Below are 19,072 nucleotides of genomic sequence, written 5' to 3' on the forward strand. Positions count from 1 at the left end.
TCAATTCCCCTCCTCACATCATGTCACTGCCCCTTTCACATGCAGCCCTGTCCTCACTATCATATCATCTCCTGATATACTCTGTGCTGCCGGGGAGGATGTCAGCATCGTCTTCACCCCCATTGCCCATAATCTTTTTCCTTGGTGGGGTGAATATTAATCAAAATTGCTAAAAATCAACAAAGAGTTGTCCCAATTCTCTAATTTATGAAGCAGTGATTTTTGGTGATTTCCATCAATTTAAATTAGGTGATTTCCCCAGGGAAACCCATTATTCATTTCTATGTTGTCTCCAGTGTGTGCGTTACATGTAGAAACCTCATTGAAATGAATATTAAAAGCTCCATCTATGTATTTTTACATTACATTGCTGAATATTGAAATCTCCCACTGCAATTACATTAGTGAAACATACAAAAAATGCAGGATCATTTGGAATATACCTGATAAGTTTTGCAGGATGTTAGAATGCCAGAGCTTTCCTCAACTAGCCATTTCGGCTAGTGATGGACAACTCCATAGATGGGGTTTTCACATTAATTTCAATGCATTCAATTGTTTCAAGGGCTCACCTGTGAAAACACTATTGAAATATATTGTCACATTTATTGCAATACTTGTACATACATAAGGATTTTCCCCCCTATTTCACTCATTTTGAAGTTATCTCGCGTGTCTAGAATCAGTGAAGACATTTTTCGTGATATCCAAATCTAAATTTACTAGAGCAATATTTCATAGATTCCCTTCTTCTATACTTACCACTAAGGGGGGGAATTCAATTCCCCCCCCAGATTAAGGCAGTGTTAATCCTACTACTGTTATTACGGTAAATTTAACCCAGCTTTCAGCTCACAGCTCAGGGAGCTGCGAACAAAAAGCTGGTGTTGAAATTACCGTAATAACGGTATTTAAGCGCACTATTACTGTAATAACGGTAATAGTGCGCCGGCTGCATTACATTTTACAGTAACGCGGCCAATTAAATTCCCCCCTTAGAAATCAGTGATTTCCGTGATTTTGCAATGTCTCTCAATTTTTTGCTGGAAGATTTTGAAAACCTGTGATTTATAGTTCAATTTGTTTAGTTATTAAGAAATAACCAGAAAATCACTAAAAAACATATATTTTTATCACTATTTTTGCAAATTGATCTCTAGTAGATGACCCCAAATTAGGACGATTAAACCACCTGGATCAACTACTGGTCATATGTCAGTTTGGATTACTTGATATTGCACTTCAAATAAATGCAATTTTCTTGTCTACGTAACAGAGAGCCTCCACAAGTTATACATAATATAAAACTAACATGTCTGAAATAAAGATGAAAGTACAATAAACACCAAGACAATTTCATCTTAAAATTCATCATGAATTCACCTTATGTAAACAAAGGCAGATGTCAGTAGTTATAATGGTGGGGTATGTTTCATTTTTAAATGATCTTGACATGTTTGAGAACACTGCAGTTTCTGAGATGAGGCAGGATTAGGTCAGAGAGTCATTTGCTCATGAAGATAAATACACTCTAGATAGTAGATATCTATTTATTATGAAAAGATAAGAGCATGTGTCCTCAAAGCTCAGGCTGGGTACACACTACAGGTTTGTTATCCGATAATCGTGCCAATCACACAATAAACGACTGTTTGGTCCGATATTGCATTGGTTTGTACGCTCCCACGATCATGTTTAATTGTACCAAAGCACATCGTATCTTTTCATTTGATTTTATAAACCGACTAAAAATCTCTATAAACGATGGAACGAGGTTGTTCCAATCCTGCAGTGTGTACACACACACGACCGGCAGTGTCCATAGACGTCTATGGATTGTGCAGAGTCCAGATCATTTCAGCTGATGGTTATGACAGATGAAGAGGACAGATCTGAAGGTAAATCTTGTAAAACACGTATAGTGTGTACACATGAATGGGCATGCTGATCGGGACTTTCAGTTGTTGGTAAAATCATTAACGATATCGCATTACTTACTTTTATCTGTTTGTTATTAAACCACACTTGCTTACTTGTCCCGTTAACACAAGAAATCACGGTGGCACGGTGGTTAGTATTACTGCCTCACAGCACTGGGGTCATGTTCGATACCGACCTGGATCCTAGGCTGTGTGGAGTTTGTATGTTCTCGTCTTCATGTAGATGTTAAGGCTCACAACCACCAAGATGAGCTTTTAGAATGGATAGTGTTGAGGTCTTCACATTTAGCATCCGCCTTTCCCATAGAGCTTTATGTGCTCACAGGTACTTGGATGCCCCCAGGTCTTAGCTCAGTGTAGTAAAAGCTCATCTATGATGGCCGTAGCGCAGATGGAACCGAAGGCGCTAGCCCAGGCTGAAGCGGGTGGTCAGTGGCAGGCCGAGGTCAGGGTCTGTCGCAGACAGGGAAATCGGTATCCAAGCAGAGGTCAGGGTCAGAAGAGAAATAGCTGAGTCTAGTATTCAAGCAAAAGGTCAGGGCAACAAGCAAGGTCCAAAGTACAGGCAAGGGTCACAACAGAAGGTCAGCCAAAGTCAGGAGACAAACAGCAGGTGAGCAGCAGCACAGACTGTGAGCGCTATAACCGGCAGGGAGGCTAAGCCTTCCCTGCCTTAAATACAGAAAACAACCAATCAGAGCCTTGCCCACAAAAGTGCTCTCAGGAAGAGCCTAATTAGCTAAATTAACCGGCAGGCTAGCTCCCTATAAGCGCACACGCCTGGCTGTTCAAGGGTGCCGGGGCACGGCGTGGCTTCAGAAAGCATCCCGACCATTGCCATGGTGACGGTCGGGACAGCTGAAGCAGGAATTGATGTCCCAGCTGTTACCATGACAGCCGGGATGCACTGAAGGAGTCAATCCGCGGATCGCCGCGGCTCGTAAGAGTAGATTTCTTCCTACACTCCAAAAACAATCGGTTAATTGGCTTCTGACAAAATGGACCCTAGTGTGTCTGTGGTAGGGAGTTTAGACTGTAAGCTCCAATGCTGCAGGGACTGATGTGAATGATTACATATTCTCTATACAGCGCTGCGTAATATGATTGGCACTATATATAAAAAAATCAATAATAAGACATAAACAACACACACACACACACACACACACACACACACACACACTCTATTGGCAGTATAGATTCTGCCAGTGCTGAGAAAGCATTATCTGGAGTGGGAAAAAGACATTCCTAAATAAATCAAAGAATTCCAAAACAAATAACTCCATGGAAGTCTTCTCTACTCCCGAGAGATGGAGTGCAGACACCATTCACAGACAGGGACACCTGCAGTCTGGAAGAAATCTGCCATGACATAGTGCCGCCTTCTTACAGCAAACACTATATGGGATTGTGTCGATTATAAATACATAAATTATTGGTGATAAATTACTCAGATGTATATCTTAGAAACATAGAATTTGATGGAAGATGAGAACCACCCGGCCCAATTAGTCTGCTCATTAGGATTATTCCAAAAACCTCAGACCCTATATGACCTGACAGTAAAGTCATTTTTCTGTATATTTACCTACAGTCCGCTATCCTCCAGTTTAGTGCATGCCCTCTTGTTATAATACTTATTTTGTAGAATAATTTCTTCCTGTATCTTGTTAAATCATCTATCATAGCTCCTCTCTGCTCCAAGCTATACATATTGAGGTCCTTTAGTATTTCCTAGTAAGTTTTGTGTTGCATACAATGCAAAACTTTAGCAATCTCTATCTCTAAACTATCATTAGTATGTCTATGTAATTTGTTTATGCATGTCCTTCTGGAGATATTACCTCCAGTACAGAACACTGGGGGGGAGGGGTCGGCGTATGAACTACTACTTCCCTTCACTAGCTACTCCCAAATCGATATCCTGCTTCCTGATGTTCCACTTCCTTTCATGTATCCTTATAGAAGCTTACGGAAGAAGTATTGGTTTGGCACCTGGTACACACCCAACGTCAATATACTTAGAGGACACCTGCTATGGTTATGCTTTAGCAAACTTGTTTTATTTTATTGTAGATCTGTATTTTTTCAATAGTCTTCAACCTCTGCTAGGGTTTCTATAAATTACAATACGATTGTCAAAGACAATTAAAAACCAAACAACCTATAATAATAATACAATAGCAATAAATAGCATTTAACATATAATATACAATAAATCAATTTTCAGGTAAATCACTTAACATTAATATTCAACTAAAACATTTGGTGCACCAATATTATCCCTGGTAACGTTACCATATTTTATACTCAGTCCTGGGTTGAACTGTGCACAGGAATTTAGTAGAAGTGCTGCACGTGGTTGGGGCCCATAAATTACTTTTTCACGCCAAATAAACTGATGATATTTTGTATTGCACAGTCTCTTTTGTGTGTATTCACAGACCTCTCTATTTTCTCTCCTCTCACACTGTTCTCAGTATATAGCTCAGTCTGTTTAGTGTGATGTCACAGATCTCTATACTGCTTATTTGTTTTCAGTACTTTCCTTTTTACTCACACCTCTCTTTGGCTCACTTCTTATCTTCTTCTCTTCTTACACTTACTTTACTTTTAATCTGCTTATATATCACTTTGTCCGATTTTCATTCTGTTCCTATTTTTCTCTCTCAGTCTATGCAGACACAGGGATCTCTCTCCCTCAGAAGTCTAGAACTTTCCTTTTCCTTTAGTTCTCTCAGATATTATACATAGGACTCTAAGCAACGATGGGACCTTGACAGAAGCTCATCAGGGCTTTATTGTTGATGCAATCATTTACATTTTAACCCACAATTATTTTTATTTGAAGGGGTATACTATCTTCAGCTGATGGGGACGGCCATGGGGACCAGGTTCGCCCCTAGTTACGCCAACCTATATATGGGTGAGTTCGAGAATGAGCGCATCTGGGGGGGCCGACCTTGGGGCAAGCCTGGTCTTCTATGGCCATTATATATAGGTGATCTGTTGATCGTCTGGCATGGTACGGATCAGTCAGCTATTGATTTTGTTTCACAATTGAATTTGAACACTTTTAATTTAAAGTTCACTCATACCCTTAGTAGGATTTCCATAGATTTTTTGGATTTAACATTATTTGTAGATGGGACAAAAATTGCTTCAGGTAATTATAAGAAAAAAGTAGATACGAATAATTTTCTACATTTTGATAGTGCACATTACAAACCATGGAAAATAAACATTCCCAAAAGCCAATTCTTGCGATTAAGACAAAATTGTTCTTCCATTAAAGATTTTTTTGAACAACAGACACAAGCTATGCTTATTTCCTTCAGATACAGAGGATATCCCTTACAAGATCTATATACTGCTCTAGAAGTTAAACAAATAGATAGAACTACACTGCTTGTATAAAATGGTGTAACATCTTCTAAAAAATTAAAACCTATGGAGGTAGCTTTTATATCTAAATACAATAACTTATCTTACAAAATCAAAAAGATTATTTTGAATAATTATCCTATCTTACTACAAGATCCTATTTTAGGATCGATCCTTTCAAATAAACCAAAAGTGGTCTTCAAAAAGAATTGTAATCTCAAAAATTGACTTGCTCCGAGTTTAGCAAAAAATTCTTATAAAAACAATGGCAATAATGACTCAATTCCAACCTGGTTACCACCGCCACTGAATGGATCATATAGATGTGCTAAGACTAATTGTATTACATGTAAATTTATACAACATGGAGTTAAAGAAGTTTCTTCTTCTATTACTAACAATAAGTTTAAGACCATAGGATTTGTGAATTGTAACACTGAATATGTCATCTATCTTCTACAATGTAGTTGTAGTCTCCAATATGTGGGAAGGACTACGAGATCTCTTAAAAGAAGAATAGTTGAGCATAGATGGAATATCTTGAACAAATATTTGAATCACAGTGTTTCAAGACATTTTGCAATGGTCCATGATGGTGATCCTTCTTGTCTCACTGTATTAGGTTTAGAGCATTTTAAAATGACTGAGAGAGGGGGAGATAGATACAACAAACTTTGTAAATAGGAAGTTGTTTGGATGCACAAATTGAATTCCATTCATCTAGATGGTCTCAACGAATCCTTGGAATTAAATTGTTTCCTATGAACATGTTGGGATTCATTTTTTACTCTTAATGCCAGTTTTTTCATTCTCATCTTTATTTTTATATATTTTTTATCTTTATTTATTTATATTGATTTTCATTTTTATTTTCACTGTTATTTATTTTTATTTTCATTTATATTCATTTTTATTTTCCATTATTCATTCATCATATTTATTTTTATTTTTTTATGTTTTATTTTATTATTTATCATTTTTTTTTTTGACTTTGCCCTGTTTTGGTCTAATAAGGGTTACATATTTAAGAGTACATTTCATTCTGTATCCATCACTCTTATAATGAAGGAAGATAATATAGTTGTATCGGACATATGAGGTTATTATATATATATATATATGTTATGTACTGTAGGGATATATAATGCATAAGATTGTTGAAATCTGATTCCTCTTTGGTAGAACTTGCCTCTGCTTTTAAGCATACATATACACGCATATTATGTGTGTATGGTGTTTGATATGGTCACAAATTGTCAAAATGTGTGTTGCATAATATTTAATTGGTTAATTGAAGTTGTAGCACATATAAGGCTCCTATGAGCCTGTGAGTCTGGATTTTCCCTATGATGAAGTTACGGTCCGTAATGAAACGCGTTAGGTTGGCAGAGCCAGCTATCTAGTTTTTCTCTTTCAATCATCTACCTATTTTTTGCAATATCATAATTTTTTATCAATTACAGGCTAGTATTGCCGGCTTTCGGCTCCGTTTATCACCATACGGAACGGTTATATTTTATTTTGCACCATCCGGACTTAAAGGGAGAGTGTCCTGTTTGATTTACTTCCTCTCCTCCTACCCCCTTCGTTCAGCTGGAGCTTACCAGATCACCATTAAGAGCTGTGTGCGGTGTCGGTTGCACACACAGCTGTGAACCGTGAACACGTTAGTTTCATTCATTTAGTTCACTGCCCGCACACACAAGCCATTGCTCCGCTGAAGTTGGAATACCACAGATAATTTCTTTATGAGTTGCATGTCCGTATTACGAAGGATTTCCATTTCCACTACGACTATTGGACACATAGGGGCATATTTAACAAATCACGGTAGTGCATTGTTGTGCACTTACCGTGGAGTTAAAGTCCCGATGTGCCCTCCGCAAATTTATTAAAGGTGCATCGCAGCAGATATCATGGATATCTGCTGCTTTGCACTCCTGATCGTTTTTGCGAGCAGTCACCATTCAACAGAATGGTGACTGCTCTGGCCGCAATCTAACAAGTCCCGATTTTTTTTTTTTTCGGGAACTTGTCTTGATAATGTACGCCAGCTGAAGCACATTATCAGAATTGAAGAAATCCACTGTGCATGTGTGGAGGGATCACATGATCCCTCCCTGTCACTCAGCGCGCTCTCTCTGCAACGATAGTTGCAGAGACAGAGTGGGGACTTTGTGCGCATGTGCACTGCACATGCGCAATTCAAGGAAGAAGAGGAACGACGAGGAGATCCCGAGACAGCGCATCCGAAGAGGGGGGTAAGTGTGATTTTTTCTATCACAGAAACAGCAGTTTTTTGGAACTGCTGTTTCTGTGTTCCCTTTTTAATAAATTTGAGAAATAGTTCAATCCTTATCCTTGCGATAAGGATTGATAACTATTTCTCACTTTTGCCGATTAATGATAAATGTGCCCCTCAGTGAGATCTAGGAGAAGAGTCTCCGTTGTAGTTATATCTGAAGTTGGTATGTGGAGCGGCTCATCACATTACGGCCAGAGACAGCGAGTACATATAACATCTATTGCTCACGTTTGGACGGTTTCATATCAAATTGGGGTATGGAATAGAACTCCAGTTCATTTTGGAATATACACTATAAAGGAAGTTTGAACTTTGGCTTCATATTATCTACGCTCCCTATGGAGCTGTATATGGATATCAGGACATTACCATCCGTATAGATGGGACTAACCACTATTTTTTTGATTGATGACTGCGGCAATTACTAGCGTCTGTTTTCGGGGAGATTACTTGGAAGGCTTTTTTTTATTATCTATTTTTTTACCACAATATTGGCTACATCGAGACAGCTGTCACATCATTCCATTCAGTAGCTCTGTGGTTTTTTTATGCATTACTCATGAGCAACGTTCTTTAACATATATTTTTTATTAATATTTGTTACTTTGTCACAGTGCACAGTGCCTCAGTTCATGTTGAGTTTTTTCCTCTGCAATATGTCATTTATCAGCATTAATAGGTCATTTGTATATGTGTTTTTGATTGTATTGTACTAAATTTACATATTTGACGATTTGTGACCCATAATTTATTTATTTAGAGATACATATTTTTTAGACAGACAGGTCTGTAGCGCTGCATATATATTTGGTACGATTGTCAAAGAGTTTATATGGCATTGTGCAGGAAAAAAAAAAGTATGTGAATATACTTCTCATGTGATGAATTGATTGACATGAATGGCATAACCTCAGCTCGTCTGTCGTAGCCGACATTCCAATATACACTAGAAGTGGTCCAAGGGAGGAAAATTATGTCTATTGAACAAGTCAGACACACAGTCCAGCCTGGAATGAATCGTGTCTCGTCTTCTGGACTGGAATATAGAATGGTCCCTAATTACCCCATAGAAACTCGGCCTTAATCGCATACATTGGATGCCACTCTACTAAGTTAGCAATTTAAAGCTTGTCTGAAGGAAAGTATTCTCAATCCATTACAAGAAATCAAAGCCAAGGGTTTTATTATTATGAACTTCAGGACGAAAGCAGAAATTCCATTGCACACACAGAGAGCCAGAAAGGCAATTCCTTGTATGAAAGCCATCGGTAGTGTAGACGTGATTAAAATATCTTGTTTGGAATGTAGGGGTTTGCCAAGACAAGCAAAACGACAGATGTCTATAATAAAATACTATAGCACAAGTCACATCTTTTTTCCTATATATAAATATCCAGTTCACATCTGTTACTTTACAGTAGGGAGGCCGACAGGTAATTAAACAAGTTGGACGTATGAAGTTTGTTTCATCTAGGAGGTGTTTGACACCACAATCCTCTGGATTCAGTTTTATAGGAGCCTCACATCGTTACTCCACGCTACCGAGGAACCGTCTGCAGCTTCCACCATCTAACCCTCAGCCTGCATCTTCCTGCTTCTCCCCTTCCACGGTGCTTTACAGAGCGGTGGTAATCGTGAAAACGATTAACACCAATCCGACATCAAGAAGCCTTGAAGCAGACGTTGGAGATCTCTGATTGGATGATCATGACAGCAAGTTATTACAATTGGAGAAGTGTTCGGCAATGCAGCTTCATGTCATTGCGACGTCTGTCAATAGAAATGTAAAGCGGCAATGTCGGGTTAAGTGTCTAAACACTTAACCTTAGAGGGGTCCCCACATTGCCGCTTTAAATTTCTATTGACAGATGTTGCGATGACATGAAGCTGCAGTGCCGAACACTTGTCCAATCGTAACAACTTGCTGTCAGCATGGTGATCCAATCGGAGATCTCCAGCGTCGGCTTCAAGGCAAGTCTATTTTCACATCGGTTTTACAGAAATTCGGATTTTATTTATAGGGCTTCTTGATGTAGCATTTTTCAACATCGAGCAAGCGTACCCAACCCTTACAGAGGATATTTAATCAGGGTTAATTTTGTCAGAAGCCAATTAACATACCAATTTTTTATTTTAGAATATGGGAGGAAATCTACGCAAACATGGGTAGAACATACAAACTCCACACAGGTAGCGCCCTGGTCGGAATCAAACTCGTGCCCCCAGCACACAGAGGCAGCAGTGCTGACCACTGCGCCACAGTCAGCATCGGGAAGGTTTGAAAGCGCGTGGCGTTTATGCAGGTTGTCAGGACGAAGCTGGTTAATATTCCGCACCTGGTCCAATAGAATGCTCAGGACAGATAATTATACAAATGAATGGTATTTTGCTATTATTTTCCACAGCGTACTGGTAATTTTAAATGGCTGGTTATAAAAGAAACCAAAGAATCTACATTAAATAATATTTAAAAATATATGGCTGTATATTTCTTTCAACTGATTAACTTATCAGTAAATGCGTATTATTACCATCTAGAGGAAAAAAAAGGGATTTGGGCGTTAAAAGTAAGAGGTTCCTAACCCTGGCATGACCCATAGCGGTAGGTACGGTGAATGTTATCAGTAATAGTTTTGTCAAAATGGGCATCATATTTACTGAATAATATTTTTTTAGTAGTTCTTAACGGTCATTAAATTTAAGGACAGCTGCAACCATGTAACTTCTCTGCTGAGTCTTGTGAAACAAAGCTCTCTCGCTGTAACTATATGCAACCACTGGAAATAGCAGTAATTATTACAAAGCGACAGCGTATGTCCTTTCATACCGCTACTAAAATCTCCACCATGGAGCGTGTGCTGCGATATCATAAGAACTAGGTGAACAAACGGGAGAAAAACGAGAGACGATCATTCTCATCATTACTTATATTGGAAATTTATTTATTGTTAAATGAAAAACAAAAGTAAACATAAACATTACAATTTATTTCCTAAATCTTCGCTGCTCTACTAGTTATGGATGATATCCGTTGTTGGGGTATTTCTATCCAACGCCAAGAGATCAGCAGCGATGCGGTCCAAGCTATTTGGGCAAGTAGTCCGGGCTCCTGCAAATACAAAAGAAGAAAACAGAAGATAATTAACTAAATACATCAGATTTAAGTATATCTGCAAATGATAACAGACAGACAGGATTCATGTAATATACTATTCCTACAAGCCAAATCTAAGGGTCATTGTTATTTTATAAGGCCATTAAAGGAAACATTTACACACCACTTAAAGGCGTTAACCCCCTCCTTCCCAACACATACAAAGTAATCTGGCTGTTTGGTGTGATGCTAAACAATCAGATCAGGGGCTATAGACATGCGCAGCCAAATTGCACAGATCTGGTTGTACAGACACCACACAGAACAACCAGATCAGCACGTTCTCCGCACAAAGGGAAAGCGTCATCTCTCGACCCAGTTCTCCATAATACCAGGTCAAAACCAATCAAATTTGATTGGATTGTGATCTGGCAGGAGTACAATGGTTGGCCAATCTAGTCAAATCGTCTAACCAAAATCTTAGTCTGTGCGGATGTCATCAATCAGTATTTAATCACTATGACTTGCTAACTCCTTACTTAGTACTCGCACACCTCCTATCTGTGGTGACGGAGACCAATGTGTCTTGCTGGCGTACCTTGAGGTCATCTCTAAAGAAAACTACTGCTGAGATTGCACATACTACAAGCAATAATACTTTTTGCACCTTACAGATAATCTACCAAAATGTTACCCAATCTGGAATCAAAATACCCCCATAAGTACAAACGACAGCCTACATACCTACCTGGATGCTGCAACAATCTACACTCCCTATTTATATAGTAGCTCTTTTCTATAAGGCAACTTGTATTTTATATCTGTTGGCTCTTTAAACACTAGTGACAGCTCCCAGTCAATATAAGATAAAGGAGAACACACATTCAATGTAATAGAGAGCAGAGATTCTCAGCGTGACACTGTAAAATAATAAAGCAGTACATGGATATCAGGTAAAATAATTGATGCTATAGCTCCTGTTAAAAGAGAAGCAACAGACAGAAAGGAATCAGATTCCGCACTTACATCCTGAGACGACTTTACCCACCAAGATCTCGGTGAGGTGAAAATAATAGTAACGGAATTCACTTCATGTCAATATAACAATAAGAGGAACCACATTTACAGAACAAAATATGTTTTCTTCCAAGATAAACTCACATCTTACTTAATGGCTTTCAGATTAAATCAAATTTAACGTTTCTGGAATGGACCAGACCTTTCTGGAGGAAGGAGATAGGACGGAGGGACGCAATGCTGATTGCTGGGGTTTGGAATTTCGGGAAGTATAGAAAGCTAAAGATAATTTATTCCTGAAACGTGTCTCAGTCTGCTCTTTATTGGCACTCAGTTCCTGGCGTTTTACAGACGTGCGAAGTTGTAAAACTGTTTATGGAACTATGTCATCACTGGTTTGACGTTTATTACATATAACATTATTAGGTAGGAACGTTTTATAAACAGGTTCCACCTAAATCTTGCTAAGAAGTGTTGGGCTTCTGTATGAAAGTCACACTGCTCCTCTCCCTCAGCAATGATGGTGGACATATTGAGGGCCTTAGTCAGATTAGGTTTAGGAGAAGACCTTCCTAAATATCTTCCTAATAGACCACAACTTTATATTGAATATTTGTAGTTCTAATAGGCTCCTGAAACATTTACATACAGATCTGTGAATGGTATTTAGTAGCTTTTATGTAAAATAACTTGTGTGATTAGTAATTCTTTAATATTAACATGTAATAATTAACTGTATATTAAAGGTTTAGATTCAGCTACCATTAAACTAATAAGGATAACATTTATTTAGGGGAGTTTATATAAATGTATAAAGAATGTCAGTGTTCTACACTAACTTATGGTGATTTAAATAAAACAATTGGATGGATCTTTGTGTCGCAACACACAAGTTAATTACTGGAGTATCCTCGTTTTAGAACTTCTTCTTCATATCTAAAGTGATCAGCGTAACTGAAAAAAATAGTTCGCTACGACTGTAATATTGAAAAAGAAATGCACTTCTATCAAAAGATAAAAAACAAAAGCACATTAATTACAATGAATAACGTTTATGACGCGTGCTTCCTGGTGAAGGAAGTAGCCTTATTTTACTTAGTAAGTCATAAAAGTGTATGTTGTTTTTTTTAAGTCCTGATAAGAACATCTTTCACAGTTATGTCACTATGAAGGTTAACAAGTTAAACTGCTAATCTGAGACTGTGTGTGGTAGTCTATTCAAAACATAAAGTCTTTGCCCTGAAGACCATTGTATGGAGTCATTAATGCAAAGACGTGACAGCAAATCATTGTTTTCAATGACCTGTGTAATGATTCAGGGCCCCTGAGCAAAAAGGAACAGAGAAGGTACCAGAACACAGCTCAAATATCCAACGAAATTAGTGGTGATGACAAGATGCCCCTTAAACTAACGCTACTTAATGCAAACACACCTGATTACAAAACGAACACGTAATCCAGCGCCAGAGTGCAAGCTTTCACGTATGTACTGTCATGTAGCATGATCTCTACATAGCATGGTCAGACAGGCCGCTGACAGTCTAGTCATCTCTAACAATGGCTACGCGTCTAGAGGCAAATTCCCTGCAGGCCACCTTTGTCTGCTGGGCTCTGCGCTTGTAATGAGAGGACGTCTTTCATCCCATACAGATGGGCAATTACGGTGGTTCTAAGCGAAACTAAGCTTGTAAGGACTTCATTGCTTGTTAGTATTGTTATACTAGAGAATAAAGTAGATTATTGATCATTAGAAATACTGTATTCGTGAATAATATAGGTTTCTATAGGAGTCGATATGGACATTAAGGGAAAATAATAAGTGACCAAAAAAAACTATCGGTCACTTACCAGGAGGCAGTTTACATAAAAGGGCAACGATGGTTTATATTTGCGGTGTAGCCTGATGAGTGCAATAATTATTTTAATGCTAAGGAAAATACCCTGTAAGAGTAGGGGTGCATTACCTGTCTTATGTAAAGTGGTGCCTCAGCCAACATCCATTCACTCTCAGCAGTGTTCCACTCACCCCTCCTCTGTGGGGATGACATCATTCGGTTCTGGCGCTCTCTCAGCCCTGCTCACCCCTCCTCTGTGGGGATGACATCATTCGGTTCTGGCGCTCTCTCAGCCCTGCTCACCCCTCCTCTGTGGGGATGACATCACTCACTCGGTTCTGGCGCTCTCTCAGCCCTGCTCACCCCTCCTCTGTGGGGATGACATCACTCACTCGGTTCTGGCGCTCTCTCAGCCCTGCTCACCCCTCCTCTGTGGGGATGACATCACTCGGTTCTGGCGCTCTCTCACCCCTCCTCTGTGGGGATGACATCACTCGGTTCTGGCGCTCTCTCAGCCCTGCTCACCCCTCCTCTGTGGGGATGACATCACTCGGTTCTGGCGCTCTCTCACCCCTCCTCTGTGGGGATGACATCACTCACTCAGTTCTGGCGCTCTCTCAGCCCTGCTCACCCCTCCTCTGTGGGGATGACATCACTCGGTTCTGGCGCTCTCTCAGCCCTGCTCACCCCTCCTCTGTGGGGATGACATCACTCACTCGGTTCTGGCGCTCTCTCAGCCCTGCTCACCCCTCCTCTGTGGGGATGACATCACTCACTCGGTTCTGGCGCTCTCTCAGCCCTGCTCACCCCTCCTCTGTGGGGATGACATCACTCACTCGGTTCTGGCGCTCTCTCAGCCCTGCTCACCCCTCCTCTGTGGGGATGACATCACTCACTCGGTTCTGGCGCTCTCTCAGCCCTGCTCACCCCTCCTCTGTGGGGATGACATCACTCACTCGGTTCTGGCGCTCTCTCAGCCCTGCTCACCCCTCCTCTGTGGGGATGACATCACTCACTCGGTTCTGGCGCTCTCTCAGCCCTGCTCACCCCTCCTCTGTGGGGATGACATCACTCACTCGGTTCTGGCGCTCTCTCAGCCCTGCTCACCCCTCCTCTGTGGGGATGACATCACTCGGTTCTGGCGCTCTCTCAGCCCTGCTCACCCCTCCTCTGTGGGGATGACATCACTCGGTTCTGGCGCTCTCTCAGCCCTGCTCACCCCTCCTCTGTGGGGATGACATCACTCACTTGGTTCTGGCGCTCTCTCAGCCCTGCTCACCCCTCCTCTGTGGGGATGACATCACTCACTCGGTTCTGGCGCTCTCTCAGCCCTGCTCGCCCCTCCTCTGTGGGGATGACATCTCTCACTCAGTTCTGGCGCTCTCTCAGCCCTGCTCACCCCTCCTCTGTGGGGATGACATCACTCACTCGGTTCTGACTCTCTCTCAGCCCTGCTCACCCCTCCTCTGTGGGGATGACATCACTCACTCGGTTCTGGCGCTCTCTCAGCCCTGCTCACCCCTCCTCTGTGGGGATGACATCACTCACTCGGTTCTGGCGCTCTCTCAGCCCTGCTCACCACTCCTCTGTGGGGATGACATCACTCACTCGGTTCTGGCGCTCTCTCAGCCCTGCTCACCCCTCCTCTGTGGGGATGACATCACTCACTCGGTTCTGGCGCTCTCTCAGCCCTGCTCACCCCTCCTCTGTGGGGATGACATCACTCACTCGGTTCTGGCGCTCTCTCAGCCCTGCTCGCCTCTCCTCTGTGGGGATGACATCACTCGGTTCTGGCGCTCTCTCAGCCCTGCTCACCCCTCCTCTGTGGGGATGACATCACTCACTCGGTTCTGGCGCTCTCTCAGCCCTGCTCACCCCTCCTCTGTGGGGATGACATCACTCGGTTCTGGCGCTCTCAGCCCTGCTCAGCCCTCCTCTGTGGGGATGACATCACTCGGTTCTGGTGCTCTCTCAGCCCTGCTCACCCCTCCTCTGTGGGGATGACATCACTCGGTTCTGGCGCTCTCTCAGCCCTGCTCACCCCTCCTCTGTGGGGATGACATCACTCACTCAGTTCTGGCGCTCTCTCAGCCCTGCTCACCCCTCCTCTGTGGGGATGACATCACTCACTCGGTTCTGGCGCTCTCTCAGCCCTGCTCACCCCTCCTCTGTGGGGATGACACTTATTTGCTATGTTCCCTCAGCCACTTCAATGCACGCAACGCTGCCTCTCTGCTCCCAGCAGGATGTCTCTGGGACACTCAGATGCTGTGTCGCTCAGTCATACCGTTATATTCTGAGGTAATGTGTTTTATTCCCCCCGACTGACCACCTTTCTGCCATTTGGTCACATTTCACTTATATTCTCCCTTTCATGATGTATTTAAGCCCCTGTGGCAGCAGGCCACGGACTAGCTCCCCAATCTGCTGAGGGACCCCAGGACCTCCTACCCTCCGGCACTCTCTCACCACACAGGTTCTGTTCAGCTCATAGCAAACTAATGTTGCTAAGCAACCATTCCTGGTGCGTCTCCTCTGGGTCCTAGTGCCAGAGCCACACATTCAGTCACTGGGAGGTGTAAATAAACAATGCCATTATACATACATAGTAGCCTCTTGGCTAGTAGTTTCTTCGTGGGTCAGGGAAATGTATAGTTCAGCAGCTATGTTGTTTATTAAAGATATATGTTTAAGAGATTTACATTTTAGGGGGTATGCATTAAAGTTGAAAATTCCATATTAGTAGGTAGGGTTTATTTTACTTCTACTTTCTATAACTTTTTCAGTAAAATATAAACTTATTCATCCTGAACAAAGAATTCTATCACCCTGAATATTTGCTTTTCAGGGACTGAGCTGAGATTATGGCATTCTCTGGTAACCACAGAAGTCCCTTTAGGGTAACGGAGTGACCCATGGGCTGTAAGGTGGACAGCTCGAGTCTATGGAAAAAGTTACAGGGATACCGAACTTTATATTCTGCATAATACATTCCTCTGCACTGCAGTGCTCTGAGGGAGCGAGCCATTCCTTAGACAATCTTCTTGATGGGGAACACAGGTCAGCTCAGCTGTTGGCAGCTACTGGTTTTATTTAAGGTTTATAAAGGCATTACGTTCCAACCTCTCGACGTGTAACAATATTACTTATAACACGCTTGCTAATGCAAAGCACATGCTCTATAATTTTATTTCAAATACAGAAAACTTCACAGGAAAAAAAGGGACTAGTTCTTTTAATTTCAAATCTAATATTAATAGTTATTGATATTATATTTGCAGGATGGACATATATGAAATAAGCACACACCACATATATTATTGAACTGGCCAATATCATCTAAGTATTTGTATTGGGTTTGTCTAGTGGACTATTGTCTGCAAAGAAAGGATTTTCTTGTAATTGCTTGTTTATTCTCCCCACTAGAGACGACATCTGTTTTAGGTGAGTTACACTATGTTATTAAAACCATTTTCAGAATGGTTTGAAGTCCATGTGTGCCCACTTATGAACTGTGCAGTGATGAGTAGTTTTCAATGGCCTTTTAAGTATTTTAAAATGGTGCATTGCTCATATATGAACTTCTTTCATGAAGAGTTGTACAAAATAAAATAGCTTAATTCATAGATCCAACTCGTTTCATATTACTACTGTAGAATTCTTGCTGTACTATGTTCCATTAAACTACATCTAAAGTACACACAACCACATATATAGCCTGCACAAATGTAATACTGCAAAAGAAGCCTTCTCCTGTTGATATCCATGAAAAGAAGCAAATATTACAATTGTTTGAGGTTTATAACCATATAGGTACAATCGAGTTGTCATCTACAGGTTTTAAAACAGTGGTCCTTAACCTATGGGTATTTAGGATGGATCACCATGTGTGACACTGACACCCAGCAGATGACAGATACAACACCTTCTTTCCTAAATAAAGGTGCTTTTATTGTGCACATCACCAATAATCCATAGCACACTCTGATACCAGGCGACGCTGGCTCTGGCTAGACAAAGATATCCTGGCTAGTCACCGGCCAGCTAGTTCAGCATCAGTCACGCCATACAATAGAACAACACAGATTTAAATACAATCAGATACTTAGTCTAATTACCTCATTAGACCCTGTATTCCACCTGTATGTTCAATGTAGGAGTCTCATTCTGCAAGAATCTAACTATCTGCCACCTTATCCTTCAACTTGTCAGTCAAATCCTTAGAATTCCTTTTGAAATAGGTCAGCCTACCCCTCTTTTGCCACATATCCCTTCCCCTAGTCTCACCAATCTTGGTGCCACAGTTCACAAGGAGAAGATATTTCCTAGATAGGGCATGCGCGCTCTGATGAAAAAATTCTGGGCTATGCTAGAACACGAAATTTGAAAGGCTACAATGCTAAAAACCAACGAGTAGCTTTGGCACTCACCTCTATTACTTTGCATCCACTGCAATGGTGAATGGTCTATTATCAGGGAAAATTCTCTTTCCAACAGATAGCATCAAGGTGCTTCCTTAGCCCACTTGATTGCGGGGCACTACTTTTCCACAGTAGCGCATTTTTGCTCTCTAGGGAGTAACTTGCTGCTTAAATTCAAAGCCAGATTCTTCACTCCATCTTTCTTCTGTGACAACACAGCGCCTAGGTTGACCTGAGAAGCATCAGTTTGGAGAAATAACCAACTATTAAAGTCAGGTGCCAGCAGTGTCATAGATGAACAAAGAGCCAGACGTGGGTTTGACCAAGCATCTTCTACGAGTTCAGACAACACTAACTTTCCTGGACAACGTGTTTCAATAAATCAGTGAGCAGAGCCATTCTAGTGGTAAAATGACTGATGAACTTTCTATAACAGCCCCACTAAGCCTAAGGTGGCTCGCAACTGTAACTTCTTTTCTGGCCTTGGCCAATTCCTGGCTGCTTCCACTCTATCCAACTGTGGCTTAATTAAACCCTGTCCCATGACATAAGCCAAATACTGGGATTATTTTATTGCCAACACACATTTCTCTGTAGAAGCTGTTAATCCTGTCTACTTTAAAGAAGTTAAGGCCGCCTCCGCTTAAGTGTGACTCCCTGGCCAGAGTATAAATCACAATGTCACTTAAGTAAGCAAACATATAGGCTGTATGTGGCCTCAACAACCTGTTTACGGTATTTCTGAAAAGAACATTTGACCATTTAGCACTGTAGTCCCCAACTTAATTGTTTAGTCATTGGACACAGACACATGCCTGCTAAACAAACCCAGAGTAGTCAAATACCCAGCACCGGATAACGTCGATAACATTTTGTCGACCTGGCGCACCGGACCAACGCTGCACTGATAGTCTTTGACTAACTGTTTAAATTAATCAGGAACACAAACAATTCTGTTATCTGCCAACAATGTCACAATCCCAGGTTCGTTTTATCATTTTGTTCAGGTGACATTTTAAGACCTGAGACAAAGGTTCTATTGCTATTTTAAGTGTCCTCACAACCATGTCTACAAG

General features: G+C 41.1%; 1 protein-coding gene across 1 annotated transcript in view; it reads right to left on the bottom strand.

Moving 5' to 3' along the window:
* Nucleotides 1-10,541: 10,541 nt before the first annotated feature.
* Nucleotides 10,542-19,072, bottom strand: part of MRPL13 (mitochondrial ribosomal protein L13) — a 59,614-nt gene continuing 51,083 nt past the window's right edge. The window contains exon 7 of the mRNA XM_075214015.1: nt 10,542-10,738. Within this exon, the coding sequence (XP_075070116.1) occupies nt 10,714-10,738 (25 nt within the window). The 3' untranslated portion in view covers nt 10,542-10,713. The remainder of the gene's footprint in view (nt 10,739-19,072) is intronic.

This window comes from Mixophyes fleayi, chromosome 5, assembly GCF_038048845.1.
Source record: "Mixophyes fleayi isolate aMixFle1 chromosome 5, aMixFle1.hap1, whole genome shotgun sequence".
Lineage (NCBI taxonomy): Eukaryota > Metazoa > Chordata > Amphibia > Anura > Limnodynastidae > Mixophyes > Mixophyes fleayi.